Here is a 14,332-nt window from a genome sequence, read left to right as displayed (position 1 = left end):
TTGATATTTATTATAAAGCTATTACAGCTGTGTTTGATTATAGTGTCCTATTCTGTATTTGCATTAGCTTTTTTCCTCAACCAAAAGTAATACAAATTGTAGTTAAAATGTAGAGTCAATTTAGGACCTGGACCTTTAGCTGGTAGCTCAAGACTCCACTTGAGTTACAAGTATTTCCTAATTCTTAATTTGTATAAGCACTGGTAGCCCAGTCATGCAAGAGCAGACTTGTTATTAGCATTAAAATGAATGCACTTGGGGGTGAAATACAGATTTAGAGATTGCCAAAAGTGTACTTTAAACTAGAATAATCATGTTTAAGGAGTCCTGAAGGGATGATGTAGCATGGCAAATGAAAAGAGAGGATAAAGTAAGACCTCAAACCAAAAAATATCTGTAGTAACTAGTGCTGAACAAGAGCAAGATTGAAAGGTGAACATTTAGCCTTGATATTTAACTTTACAATAAATATTTATTCATTACTGAACAAAGCTAGGTACACCTATTGCCATATTCTCCAGAAGAAATGATGCAGGTGAACTGCTGTTTTTCTGAAAGGTTGATTCAATGCTCTCCTTTCATTCCAAAGGCTTTCAGTAACTTCTCAGAAACAGTACATTCAGGGCATCCTAAATGGAGATTAAACTGCTTCCAAAAACATATCAAATACTCTCCCAAAGCAGAACATTTTATATTTTGTTTGCTGACAAGTCATTGAAGTTGCTGCTATTACACAGCTCAGACTGGCTATTTCACATTCATATTTTCTGGACTTTTCTGGAAAAATAATTCTACATTTCTTTTTTATTCCTGCCTATAGACCAGCAAGGCCACACAGCTGAAGAACAAATAAAATCTTTTCCTCCTGATGATCTATATATTGCTTCTTATTAATGCTTACCTGAGAACATGAGGAGATATCTTTAAAATTCTTTTCAAACACAACAGATTTGGTATCTGGACTGATGAGGTTGACTTCAAACCTTCCAACCTAAGGGGGAGAAAAATAAATCTAATTTATGACTGTCTTAGGGGCATAGCATTTACAGCAACAAAAATGTCAGAATCTCGCCCTTTCTTGTTCACATAGAGTACCTTTTGGCACAACAGCTTACTCAGCAGGAACCAGGGTGCCAGGGTGCTGTAATTCTGCCTATGTTGAGTAAGAATATTTCAGCAAGAACAACACACTCAGTTGAATAACGAAAATGACTTGGAAAAAACACAGCTTTTCTTCCCCTCCCCCACCTTTATTCTTCGAGTTATTTTAGTCCAAAGATCATATGTTTGACAGACAATACCAAAACCTTTAGGAAACAATGTGGCTAAATTAAAAGCTAAAAAAAAAAAAAAAAAAGGAGGAATTCTTGGTTTTTAAATTATACCATAGATTAGCTGAGAAATTAAGATTATACTTTTTGGTTTGCACTAATTCCAAATGAGAAAGAGGAGGCTCTGCAGCAAACTGCCTTTCAGCTTTCCCAAACTGCTTCTCAAGCCCATGGAATTTATTCTATAGATCTCAGAGATTTTTTTCAACTAAATCCTTTTCATTACTAGTGATAAGTTGTGGCTTTCTGAAGGGGAATGCATTCTCACTTCAGTTATCATTTCCTTAAGAGAATAAAAAACAAGAAGGATCCTTAAAACAAATGGAAGGAAAAAATCCAGGCATTTAGCCCACTGTTATTTTAAGGTCCAAAGATTTTTCCTTTTATGGGTCACCTCCTTTATGTGTCCTTCTGTTTTTTCAAACGAAGTTCCAAAGATGTGAAATGCACTTCAGGCAAGAGAAGAAATAACCATTGGAGTCTGAAGGAAGAAGCCCTTCAGTGCAGAGATGTTTGACTACTCATCTGGTAAAGAGAAGACATTAATACTAATTATCAAAAAGAGGCTGGCTTCAAACACAAGGCTGTGGAAGTCCTATGTGAATTTTATTTCTTTTTAAATGCACAAAAAAAGGGGTTTTGTTTGCATGGTAGTCTTCATCGATTCTTTTTTTTTAAAGAATATTCATGTTTTTCAGCTAAATATCACCAGCACAGACAATCCAGAACTGCATATGATTGTTTCACTAAAAACTGTGCTCCTTTAAGTGATTACTCCATAAATAACTACTTATTTTAAAATTTGCCTGAGCTAATTAGTGAGGTGAAAGTTCAGCTACTTCCAACCATTTATGAACAGATACAAAAATATTTACAACAAATTATGAAGCCATACTGGATCCATATTACCTATCTTGCAAAACTTATCTCAAACTGCACAGGGGAAGAAGATAGATACAGGACAAAACCAACAGGAAATTGCTCGTCCTAGAACACACCTGGAACAACATTGTCCTGTTCTTCTCAGAATCAGAGGGCTGAACGTGACTGGGTGCACTTGCATGTCTTCTGCGGGACTGTATCTTCAGGTTTGTGTCATGAACCCTTCTCTGCATCACTGCAGTGACACTGCTGCACCGGGAGCGAAACTCCTGCTGCTCATCAAAGCCAGAGTCTTCTAAAATCCTCTCTGGAAAGAAGCCACGAGTGCTGGCCAGGTTGGTCAAGTTGGTCTGGCTGCCAATTGTAAACATTGCAGCATGCCCTGAAGTGCTGTTTGGACTGTCCAGCTCCTCAAACGGGCTGTCCAGAGGAGAAGCTGGCACATTTTCTTCACACAGGGGCAAGTCCAAACTCGACTCATTATTCCGCTGCTCGTTTAACAGTTTCAGGCGCTGGCGCTCATGAAGGCTGAATTTCTCTATGCAGTCGTCGATTAGTGTGGAGGGAGCTTTCTTGTGAGCCACTGTCACCTTTCCACAGTACAAGACCTCAAATTTTTGAGAGTCGTAGAAGGCATCTTCACTATCCTTACTTGGTTTGGCATCTTCTTTCAGCGCTGCTTTAGAGACTTGTCTTATGCTGCTGATGACATCAGGAACCTAAGGGGACAGTGTGAAAGGCCTTTTTAGTAACCACGAATGAGACAGCAGAGACAGTGATGCATCAAGCATTTGTTAAGGTAAGTATTTACACAAGCTGTTTCTCCAACACAGTGCCACAAGCTTCTTGGCAAAGAAGACCAGCGAAGTCTAAATTCTGTATGAACAATTTATGCAGTGGAAGCAGAGCAAATAATTTCTAATTTTTTTCCTGGAATGTCTTCCAGTACATAAGGTTTTAAATTACCAGAAGGTTGATTGGCAAATGTTCACATCCTCTTTTTTTTGTGTGTTTTTACTGAGACTACCTTCTCTTTTCCATTGTCATCTGCCCACACTGGCATGTTTTACTGCTGTATTCTGTAAAGAGCCAACAGTGTCCCTTTGTTTTTATTTTGCAGAGACACTTAGTCTATTCTTAAGGCTGTTTCAGGAACAGTTTTGTGGAAGAGTCCAGCAATCTCCATCAGTTTTAACTGACGGTTTTGAAACAGAGCTATCAAGAATACAGACATTTTACTGAAGTACCATGCATTAGGTCTCACTTATTATCAACTATAAAAACCTTGCCCCATCCATCCTATGACACAGTTTACCTTAAGGTGAACACTTCCCTGCTCAGTCATTGTGCACTTCAGCAGCACACACAAATCTCTTTTCTCCTCTGCACAGAGCCCTACTGTACCCTGTAGGGCCAAACTGTACATCTCCAGGAGAAACTCACGATTTCAGCCCCGTATCACACAGTCTTTCAAAGACACCTGGTTCTTCCTCCATTTTATCCCAATCACCCTGGGAGGAGTCTGCTTTCAGTACCAATATATTTAATATGTGAGCTCGTTCTCCATTTTGGCTTCACAAAAGAAAACAAGGACTAACTCAGCTCTACTTACTGCAGATCAGAGTGGTAAATAGTTGCTCTTTTGACAGTATCTACTCTTCTGAACAATACCTCTTTCCCACATGTCCCATTTTCTCTAGTATAATGTATATGGCATGTACATGGGAAGTATAATGAATGCCATGACACTACATGCATTGGGGAAGTTACTAGTGGCAATGAGATAAAGAGAGAACGTCAATCCAATTTTCTTTGCAAGAGAAATCAGTTCTCAGGATTCAACTAATCCAATATAACCAATCAACAGCTTTTGTACTCTATACAGCTTCCCACTATAATATTTTATATTTTTCAAAGAATTTTTCTATTAAAAGAGAGTAACTTTAAAGTCACACCTTAGTAAATAATCCATGCTCCCTACAGTATCTCTTTCTTTCAGTCACATGATACCAGCTGAAGCTTGCTACTGAGGCAGCAATCTCACATACCAACACTTTTGCAAGTCACAGTGGAAAATTACCTCATCTTAATCCCCATCTCCCATTACACACTCCTCATCCCTTGGGCATTCAACTCAAATCTGCTTCCAGTTCATTTATTGCAAAATGAAGTTCAATTACCCTAAGGTCTCCTGACCGTTTGGCTTCTATTCCTTTAGATGTGCCCATCATCTCAGTTTTCAGTGAGGCTAAAAGCTAAGTCTAGATCTGACACAGATATGAGAGTGTAACGATTCTTCCCTCATTCTCACTACTGCTGCTTTATCATCACCCAAGGTGCACTTCCTCCCAACCATAGAAGTTCAGCTGGACATGCACAATCCTCACTTTGCACTTGTCTGCTTGTATTCCAAGATGCAGCATTTTTTCCACTGACTGGTCTCTTATTCTCTCTATAGCCTGTGCTTAAAGAAGTTCTAGAGTTCAAATTCCTAAATTCTCTATTTTAACAGAATTCATAAACTAGCTATCATTTAACTTAAATTTCCCTTTTTAGAATCCAGAAGATGTTACAGGGCAATTCACATATATTTCTATTCAAAGTACAGTGACAAATTACAATTCTATTTAAAATGCATACTCTTTACACACAATCAACCAGAGCAACCACTGTCAGCTGTTTAATCAACAATTTAAATTTTTTTAGAAGTGTACCATCACTTCCACTCAAATAACTTGGTCTTGCCTCCTGCTTATCACCTCTAAGACAAAAAAACTGGATATCCCTAAGTCTTTATAAAAATACTCAATAGCCTCCTAACACATCCTTCCCCCCTCTCTCCCCCACCAGTCCAAATATGCTGGGGATAAGACACTACCAATTCTACCCCAATATCCATTCCCTCTTCTGTAGGGAGATCTCCCTCAAAAATGCACAGTTTTAAGTAATTGCAATTCTACTTAGGAAAACCCACCACCCTAAGTATCCTGCTGTTTATCATTTTTATTTCCATCTTTTCCAGATTGTGTATGCTATTCAGACACTAGAATTTCAGTCACAATCATTATTTCAGTATCTCTGCTCCTTAACAGCTTTTGCAATACATAAATTGCTATAATGTTTTCACTTATTCATAGCGGGATGCTAGCATTAGAGCAGGGAGTGCAGCTCATATGGCCCAAACAATCCTTATTTCCTGCTTTGTTTAGGTAAACTTTTTTACAGGCTATGTAAAAACATATACACAGGCTATCTATTTTTTATCCATTTTTTGGATGCTCCTTCATCAGCATTCACTTTTTTCCACTTTTCAACCTATAGACAGAACTAAAATAAAATATCAAAGTGAACATTTTGAGACCTGTTTAATCTCTGTAGTTATGAATACCTTTCTTATATACAGATGTAGAGGAAAACAATGTAATGCAAAACAGGGATGTCACAACTGATAACTAATATCTGTCAGACAGCCCAGAACCAGTTCCAGATGCTTGTTAGTTGTTTCATGGGTACTCTCAAAAAAACAGCTTCAAGTATAACATTCAAGACAGATACTAACATTTCCAGGCTATTAGTTGCGCACATGAATTTTATTGGTCTTTAGTTACAGGAGTAACTGTGTGCTGCTGCTGATGTACTCAGTGACTGACAGTGTGCCAGCCAGTGCTGTTAGACCTGACCCTCTTCACTCCCACAGTGACACCTTCTTATCAAGAACCAAGAGCTACCTGATCAGAGTACAGTATTTTCATGTAAAGATTTGACTTTGAGCAAAACCCTAAGTGGGATCAAATGGAGTCTAAACAACAGTTTGCATCTGTGTTTTCCTGAAATTCAAGATGCAGGAAAAGTTACATAAATATGGCTTTTTACACATTTCTTTGACATGTATCATTGGGTTTTGACATTTTGTTCCTCTGTGTATCAAGAAACCTCAGTCATAAAAGTTACACCATCAAAGTTGTGTAACTTTTTTGGATTTGGATATTAGCTTATTATCTCTTAATGTCAAAATTGCAGGGCAAAGTTAGACAAGATAATAAGCAGAACAGAACTTTTAAAATACTGAATCACCTGGATGAAAATTCTTAACGACTTTTAGAAATCAGTTTAGGAATATTAACAGTCAAAACTTACTAATATGTTTTCAAGTTTTAGTATTTCCCTGCAGAAGTCTCATTAAATTAAGCAGCCAGAGGGGAGAAATGGGATTCTTACTCCTGAAACCCACAGGGCCTCTGACATAAATTTATTTTATTTTTTTTTTCCTTGTCAAGCCTTGAAGACAATTATTAGATAGGGCTACACAGTGCATTCTCAGGGTGAGAGGGGCACACTTCGAACCCAAACAAACCCTGTGGTGGGACAATTCAAGAAGACTTAATTCTCCTAGACTTTGCCTCTCCCAAATCCCATGGTCTAGGGACCTATCATCTTTTTCCAAATATTGTTGGAAAATGAGAGAGAAGGAAATGACCATGTTCCAAAGGAAGTTACACACAGGGCTTCTCAGTCCAGAAAGGTAGGAGCTGATGGTGCAGTGCTGGAACAGCAGTTCTCAAATGCAGAAACATAATGTAGGGCATTATTACAGGTTTTATCCATGAAGGTTCCCTGAGTAGCAGCAGACTACTTCATGAATCAGAACAAGGAAATTACCCCCCACCCCAATACACTTACTCAAATATGCTGGAAGAGCACACAAAGCTTTCTCTAATGCAGCACTGACCTCATCCTTAAACAGTGACAGGCACACTGAACCATCTCAGGTATTAATAAACAAATTAATAAATTAATAAACCAAACAAAATGGATCTAAGAGCTTCAGGTGAGCTTTCTTACCCTCCAGGATGTCAAGAGCATCCACGCCTGTCAGGAAAAAACAGCAGCATGTGTACTTTAAGTCCCTTGAAACAGTGCCCATAGTAACTCCTTGATCTCTGAACAGAGCCAAGAGAGCTGAAAAGCAAAGATGCTTCCTCAAGGCCTGTTCCAAACAACACCCCCAGATGTAAGAGGCCAACAAGACAAGGATGGACAGTGGGTACCATAAGTACAAAACTAAACCTGTGATACTAGTTTGGCTCTTCAGTGTGAACAACACTACAAAACTTGGTTGACAGAAAATAAACCAAAAAACAAACCCCAATACCAAAACCAACCAAACAAGACCACAGTAATTACTGAGCAGTGCTTTCAATTGCAATCCAAACTTAGAACTTGAATGATATGGATATAGCAAAGAAGAACAAAATTTGCTGGCTGGATTCCATTATTTCCACAGATGAACAGAATTTCTCTGTGCAGAGAATCTGCAGCTTTTCCTAATTTGTGTCTAGCTTCCACATGGAAAACTTCAGTCTGGAATTTATTAACAAAGCAAAGCCCCTCCTCGTACCATAAGGCTTATAAACAAGTGTGACTGTGAAATACTAATCTAACAAACAGGCCTAACAAATGTGGCTACTTAATGACAGCATTTCTAGCAAGGCAATTATTTTCAAAACAAGGAAAAAGCTCAACCCCTCTCACTCCATCACCACGCAAAGTGCGGCAGCAGATCCCTTCCGCCATACAGAGACGGGAGATGAATGAACTTCCCACACACATGCCAGGAGCAGTCAGTACCTTCTGGTGTGAGATCCAGCTCAGAAACAGAGGCATATCCAAGCAGAACTGTCACCAAACCTTGGTGTCATGAACATCAACACTCAGGAACAGATTCCTGGGATAAGTGAGTGCAGAAAGGATTCCCCTCTCACAAAGGGCTGGCAGTGCTGTCATGGCATTTCCTCAGGCTCGTTTCGCGATATCTCAGCAGAGCCAGAGGTCCGTGCAGCAGCCGTTATTCTTCAAAAGTCAAGTATTTCCTGACTTGGGGCTGGAAGCATCCGCACTGCCTCGGATTTGAATAACGCATCCCACTCATGATCTAGCTACGTACACTTAAAAGCAAACAAAAGAGAAACGGGATACTGTTCAGAAATCCACACCCTGAGCTCTGCCAATTACTGGGAGTTCAACATCTATCAAAAGAAAGCAACACAATGTGAGAAAAAACTAGGAGCAATTGTAATGACTCTCCTTTTAGTTATTGTTAACTTGCATATCCACAAGATAGGAGAATCCAGCCACAGCAGTGAAACTGAACAGAGACAAAATAAGCTGCATATTGTATCCTGCTATGTACCAGGCATTTGATAAGGAGGCAAAGTTCTTATCTTAAAAAAAAACACAACCAAATGCCAGCCAAAGTGCAGATATCCGTAACTATTCTCAACTAGAAAGAAGGGTGGGAGAGGGAAAAAATTGTGTTCCTTTAACTGCTATAAATGTTTTTACTGCCATACAGTTAGTCCAACGCTGATCATTCAGACCTGTTGTACTTCTGAAACTGCTGCATTCTACTGCTTTCCACTCCAGTGACAGTGTTCCACTTAACAGTTTTCACCATTAAAAATTCATCCTTCCGATAAAGAGATAAAAGAACAGCTCTGTGTGATTCAACTTATGCAGTCACACAAGCAATTTGCTGACTTTGTTTAGGCTAGAGGTATTTAGAAACCAGAACAGAAGAATCTCTCCATCAGCTGATTTACTACTGAAGGAATACTATCTTCTTTTCTACAGAAATAAGGAGGATTTGCAGCCAAGAGAAATGCTATCACAAAGAGAAAGTAACAGCCAAATTACTAAGCATTTCTATAACCCATCTGCACTTACGGTACAGTCTAAAAATAACAGTTTAGAAAACTCCAAGTCAGGTTCTCAGCAGGCAGTAATAAGCATCTGCCATCAGCTCCAATTCATTCTGCTGCATGTGTGGGCCAACACAACACAATCCCAGTAGCAGAAAGCTGGAACACATGGGCTGGCAAAGAAAGTTTCAGTGAAAGCAGTTTTTGGAGCTTCAAGCTAACTGCCATCCCTGGCAGCTAGTGCTTTCACATTTCTTCTCCAGAGGCTCATAAATTTTGCCAAAGCTTAAAGCATCAGAAAACACATTAAAGGATTGCAAAGAATAAAGCTTTGCTTTCAGGAGACAGTCTTCCTCCTATTTGCCTGGCCTATATTTTTCCCAGGCGACTGGTCAAGACCCAGCTAGGTTTGCTTCTAAGGAACTGCTAGAGAGCAGTGCATGTATTTTACTGACATTCAGCCTCATGTCACATACTGGGGAGATCATATTCTCCTGCCGAAGGCAAAGCTGAAATCAACTACTACACCACCCTAAAGAGAGATCTTTTTTCAGATAGGTAGGCTAAAATAAAATAAAATTCAGTTTTCAAAATAATTCTTATCCAAGACCAACCCAGGAATTATTACTTACACTGTTGAGCTTTGATACAGCCAACAAGCAGAAAAAAGTACCAGGGTAGCACAGCACACATTTAGCAAACCATCACAGTATCTAATTTGCAGCTGGAAACTTGTGGATCACCTAACTAACACATTCTGTGTGCTGCACACACACACAAGATGCTTCTATGCCAAGTAACCAAATTTAAGTAAGCTTTATAAAAGGTGGATCAAGTTAATTAACAGGAAAGAATGTCTCAGAGTAACAAGATGTTTTAGATGCCTGAGTAGACAATAGGTGCCTTTCTCTATACTTCTGTGCAAGCGCTCTGCAGAGGTGCATCCAAGAACATCAGTGATGGTAGTGACAGCACAAGAGGGGCAGTGCTTAAGCAAGGAAGGTTCTTGCACTCAGTATTTTGTTCCTATATTTAGGTTTAGGCCAGTCAGGCTAGGTGTTTTTCCACCTTTCAGATGCAGCTCACATTCACTCAGCTTGAGTACTCTGCAATACAGAGGTCTCATGATAATCCTTATGCTCTTGAATATGTCGATTAGTAAAACAATGAATCTACCAGTTTTATACTTTCAGCAAGTTTGTTTCCCAGTTTAGGACACAGATCCCAGTGAAAGAAAAGTACAGCTTGCTTAGAAGAGCAGTTCTTAAACTTCTTTAACTCAAGTTCTTACAAATTACAAAAGCACAAATTCAGATATTAGCTAGGATTTTTCTCCTGAAAACTGTGTTTTAGCTTAACTTGGCAGTTCTAGTAAGAGGTTCATTAAAGATGTTGTTTTTAAAACTCCATCATGTTTAACACATACCCTATTTTTAAAAGGGCTTGCCTGAGAAGATAAGGCTGTCACGTGGGCAACACCAAACAATTAATGCATTCTCTGCATACATTTCCTTTTGGGGGGGTGGAGGGGAAAGTTGGAGAGCTCATTGAAGCATTTTGTCCATTTATGGTCACTATCTCCTCCTCCAATAGAGATCAAAAGATCATGAACTTCATTTCAGCAGATTTAAAGTGGCAATACTAAGATAGATGCTCTATACACCATGTTTAAGAAGGTGGCAATTTTTCAATTCTGTAGTTTCAGATAGAAGTTCTCAATATTTTAAATTTAAAATATTAACTAACATGTTAATTCACTATGAAATGAACACATTTTGGTCTGTTTTTCCCCAGTCAAGAGATCAAGATTTCAGGACTCCTACACAGCAGATCATGAAGACTCCTAAAGTGAGTATCATCTCAGATTTGGTTAAAACCTACCATGATACCCATGGATGACAACACTTTTATAACTTGTTTGTTACAATAACCACCCTCTTCTACTATCACTGAAGAAGAAGATGGTACGTGGTTTAATTCAGTGCTGACTCTGGAAGATGGGAAAAGTTAGATTCTATTCAGTCTAGCAGACGTGGGTATACTTGGTTCAAAAAAGTCAGGCGCTGCAATCACTTCTAGCTCCCTTAATGAGGCTAGAAATTCCTCAATGACTCGAAACCAAGGAGTTAGTTATTTTCCTATTTGATGTTTTCCTACAAACTCTCAACTGCAGTGGGAGGTTTCAGACTACAAACTTTCATTAAAAAAGGCTCTGCTTACAGAAAGGTGGACACCAAAAGCAATGTCAAGCAGCAGGTGATACTGTGGCAGAGACAAAAATTGTTACTACTTTTTGGGTTCAAGGCTCCTTTTGTCACAAGAACATTCATTAAAAAACTGTGCAAGACAAATGCACATGATTCATCAGACAACGTGAACAGAGTGTAAAGAAAATAGACTACAACCTAGTAGTATTTCAATAGCATTATCACACCTGCCAAGTAACGTCCAATAGTTTTCTAGTACTTTGGAAATACACACCTGTACACGTCCCAGCTTGTCTCCTAATCTCACAGCTTACAAAGGGAACTGTGTTGTCTTGTGACAGAATCAAATGCCTGAGCAACCAGTACTAGAATTAACTCTTCCCAGATAACAACCAGCAAAGAACCCAAGCATAAACACAGCAAGGAAGGATTTCAAAGCCATATTCATCCACATGCTGAATTACTGACTGCTTTGAAATGAGGTGCTGGGAACTTCCACCTAACCAGACTTCCTTCAGCACTGAAGTCTTGAACCACCACTTTGCCTAGGAGTCAGGGGAATAATGAATACTGCACCCGAGGGCAAAGTTAGCACAGCACAAAACACTAAATACTGATCTCCCTGGGAGTCACATTAGTCTAATCTTGTCAATCACTAACTGTTTAAAATACTAAGATTTCATCAGCTGGTTATGGTAGCTGTAAAGAGAATTAAATCATTAGATAGTTACAGTGTTCAAATGTAAATCCATACAGAGTTGGATGGGCAAGTATTTCAAATTTAATAGCTGAAAGTAATTAAATGCATGGTGCTTTTACGTTTTGACATAGAGAAATTCTAAAAGAGTTGCTGATTTACTGTTTCTACTACTAATAATAAAACAAACAAAAAACCAAACCAAAACAAAAACACAAGACATAGGGGCAACAGAGAAGAAAATACTTTCCCAGAAAGCTTTGATATAAAGGAGTCAGTCAATAAAGTAAACAGACAGTAAGGACCTTTCAGAGAAACAGCTTTATAAGGCAAGACTCTTGCACCAATACATGAAGAGTAAGCCAAGGGTGTGATAGAGACCCTGAGACCATTTACATATATTTCCAAAAACTCTGTGAGAGCATTTTGTTTTGGTTATGGATATGGGTTCTACAAAAATGAAGGGGAAAAGGGAGCATGGAGGCACTTAATCACTGTTTAAGTAAGAAAGCACAACCTTTTCATACACATGAGGTAAAGTAACTTTTGCACTGCTTCACTAATTTTTACTGGTAGATGCTACTTATTTCAGTAGTCCTAAACTTCATTTTCTGAATTTATTTTGCCTGGTACATGGTAGGTATTTCAGCACCCCACTGCCTGACAGCATAAACAGTAGGATTTTTAGAATTGGCTTGACACCACATAGGTAAGAAGAACAGCTAGGCTGCATTAAGTAAATGCAGCTAACCTTTTGGTAACAATATTCACAGGAAGAGTAGCATTGGCTTTATGAACTCCTAGCAACACAGTGACATATTAACCCAGAATTTCTGGAATTTCAGTTCATTATTAATGCAGAGTACAGCCCACACTGCTTCACCTTCCCTAGCAGCATCTTCATTTTGGTAGTGCTACTGGGTTGGCATGGCAGGGTTCTGGTAGCAAAGGGGACTACAGAGGTGACTTCTGTGAAAAGCTCCCAGAGCTTCCCCAGTGTCCAACAAAGTCAGCGCCAGCCAGCTCCAGGACAAACCCGCCACCCACCACAGTGGTGATGGTGGTAGCCCCTCCAGGATATTTTATTTGAGAAGAGGAAAAAACGTGTGCAATGGCAACAAGGACAGAAAAAGGAGAACACATGAGGGGAACAGTCCTGCAGACACCAAGGTCAGTGAAGACGAGAGGAGGAGGAGGTGCTCCTGGTGCTGCAGCTGAAGATTCCTCTGCAGCCCGTGGTGCAGACCATGGTGAGGCAGCTGTGCCCCTGCAACCCATGGAGATCCATCCTGGAGCAGAGATCCACCTGCTGCCCTTGGAGGATTCTACAGGGGAGAAGTGGAAGCTCAAAGGAAACTGTGACTCCACAGGAAGCCCATGCTGGAGCAGGCTCCTGGCAGGGACCTGGACCCATAGAGACAGGAGCCAACAGTGGAGACAGCATGCTGGCAGGACTCCAGCAGGAGACCCATGCTAGAACAGCCTGTTCCTGAAGGACTACACCCTGTGGGAGGGGCCCACACTGGAGCAGTCTGTTCCTGAAGAACTGCACCCGTGGGAAAGACCCAGATTGGAGAACATGGTGGAGAGCTGTCTCCTGTGGGAGGGACCCCACACTGGAGCAGAAGAGTGTGAGGAGTCCTGCTCCAGAGGAGGAAGAAGTGGCAGAGACGATGTGTGATGAATCCCCATTCCCTGTCCCCCTGAGCTGCTGAGGGAGAAGAAGGTAGAGAAAATTAGAAATAAAATTAAGCTCAAGAAGAAGGGAAGGGTGATGGGAAGGTGTTTTCAAGATTTGGTTTTCTTTCGCATTACCCTACTCTGATTAGATTGGTAATAAATTAAACTCAAGCTAAGTCTGCTTTACCCATGACAGTAATTGGTGAGTGATCTCTCCCTGTCCTTATCTCGGCCCACAAGCCTTTTGTTATGTCTTCTCACTCCTGTCCAACTAAGGATGAATGAGAGGGAGGCTTTGGTGGGTGTCTGGTATCCAGCCAGGGCAGCCCCCCACACCACTACTTTTAGCACATCTTAGATGAATACCTGAATAAAGTATGTTCCCTCCTTGTAATGGAGAAGGGCAGCACAGTCCTAATGTCTAGGGCTTGGTAAAAGTATACTCAGATGTAACATGGCAAATCCCATCATGTGGCTCCTGTCTGGCCTGGAAATAGAAACTCTTATTTCTGGTCTGATGAGTGAGGGATGAGAAAGGAAGAGTGATTTTTGTCACGGACACAGCAGTGTTCTCATGACATTTAAATAAGTTATTTGAAAGGATAATATAAATCCCATTCATTTCAGCTTACTACAGGAGTTTCTTTATAATTTCACCTAAGGTATTACTTGTCATGCTCAGTTGCCATCAAAGCAAGATTCATTTTCAAATAATTTAAAGTTTCAGAAATAAGTATCTGAGATGTTCTCTCACAGAAGTCAGCAGTCTTCTCTGGACTGAGGAAATGAAAACTGAATTTACCTACAACTTTGTCCTTCTACAGCTTATTTTTTACT

At 39.9% G+C, this 14,332-nt stretch overlaps 1 protein-coding gene across 3 annotated transcripts in view; it reads right to left on the bottom strand.

Annotated features, from left to right (window-relative positions):
• The window catches only part of TBC1D4 (TBC1 domain family member 4), a 95,928-nt gene that overhangs the window by 39,500 nt on the left and 42,096 nt on the right, over positions 1-14,332 (bottom strand). For all 3 annotated transcript variants that reach the window (XM_058829943.1, XM_058829944.1, XM_058829945.1), the window contains exons 2-3: positions 2,330-2,932; positions 902-991 (exon numbers count right to left, since the gene is read on the bottom strand). In XM_058829943.1, coding sequence (XP_058685926.1) covers positions 902-991; positions 2,330-2,932 — 693 coding nt within the window. The remainder of the gene's footprint in view (positions 1-901; positions 992-2,329; positions 2,933-14,332) is intronic.

Source organism: Poecile atricapillus, chromosome 1, assembly GCF_030490865.1.
Source record: "Poecile atricapillus isolate bPoeAtr1 chromosome 1, bPoeAtr1.hap1, whole genome shotgun sequence".
Classification (NCBI taxonomy): domain Eukaryota; kingdom Metazoa; phylum Chordata; class Aves; order Passeriformes; family Paridae; genus Poecile; species Poecile atricapillus.
This window is presented reverse-complemented; position numbering and strand designations above follow the sequence as displayed.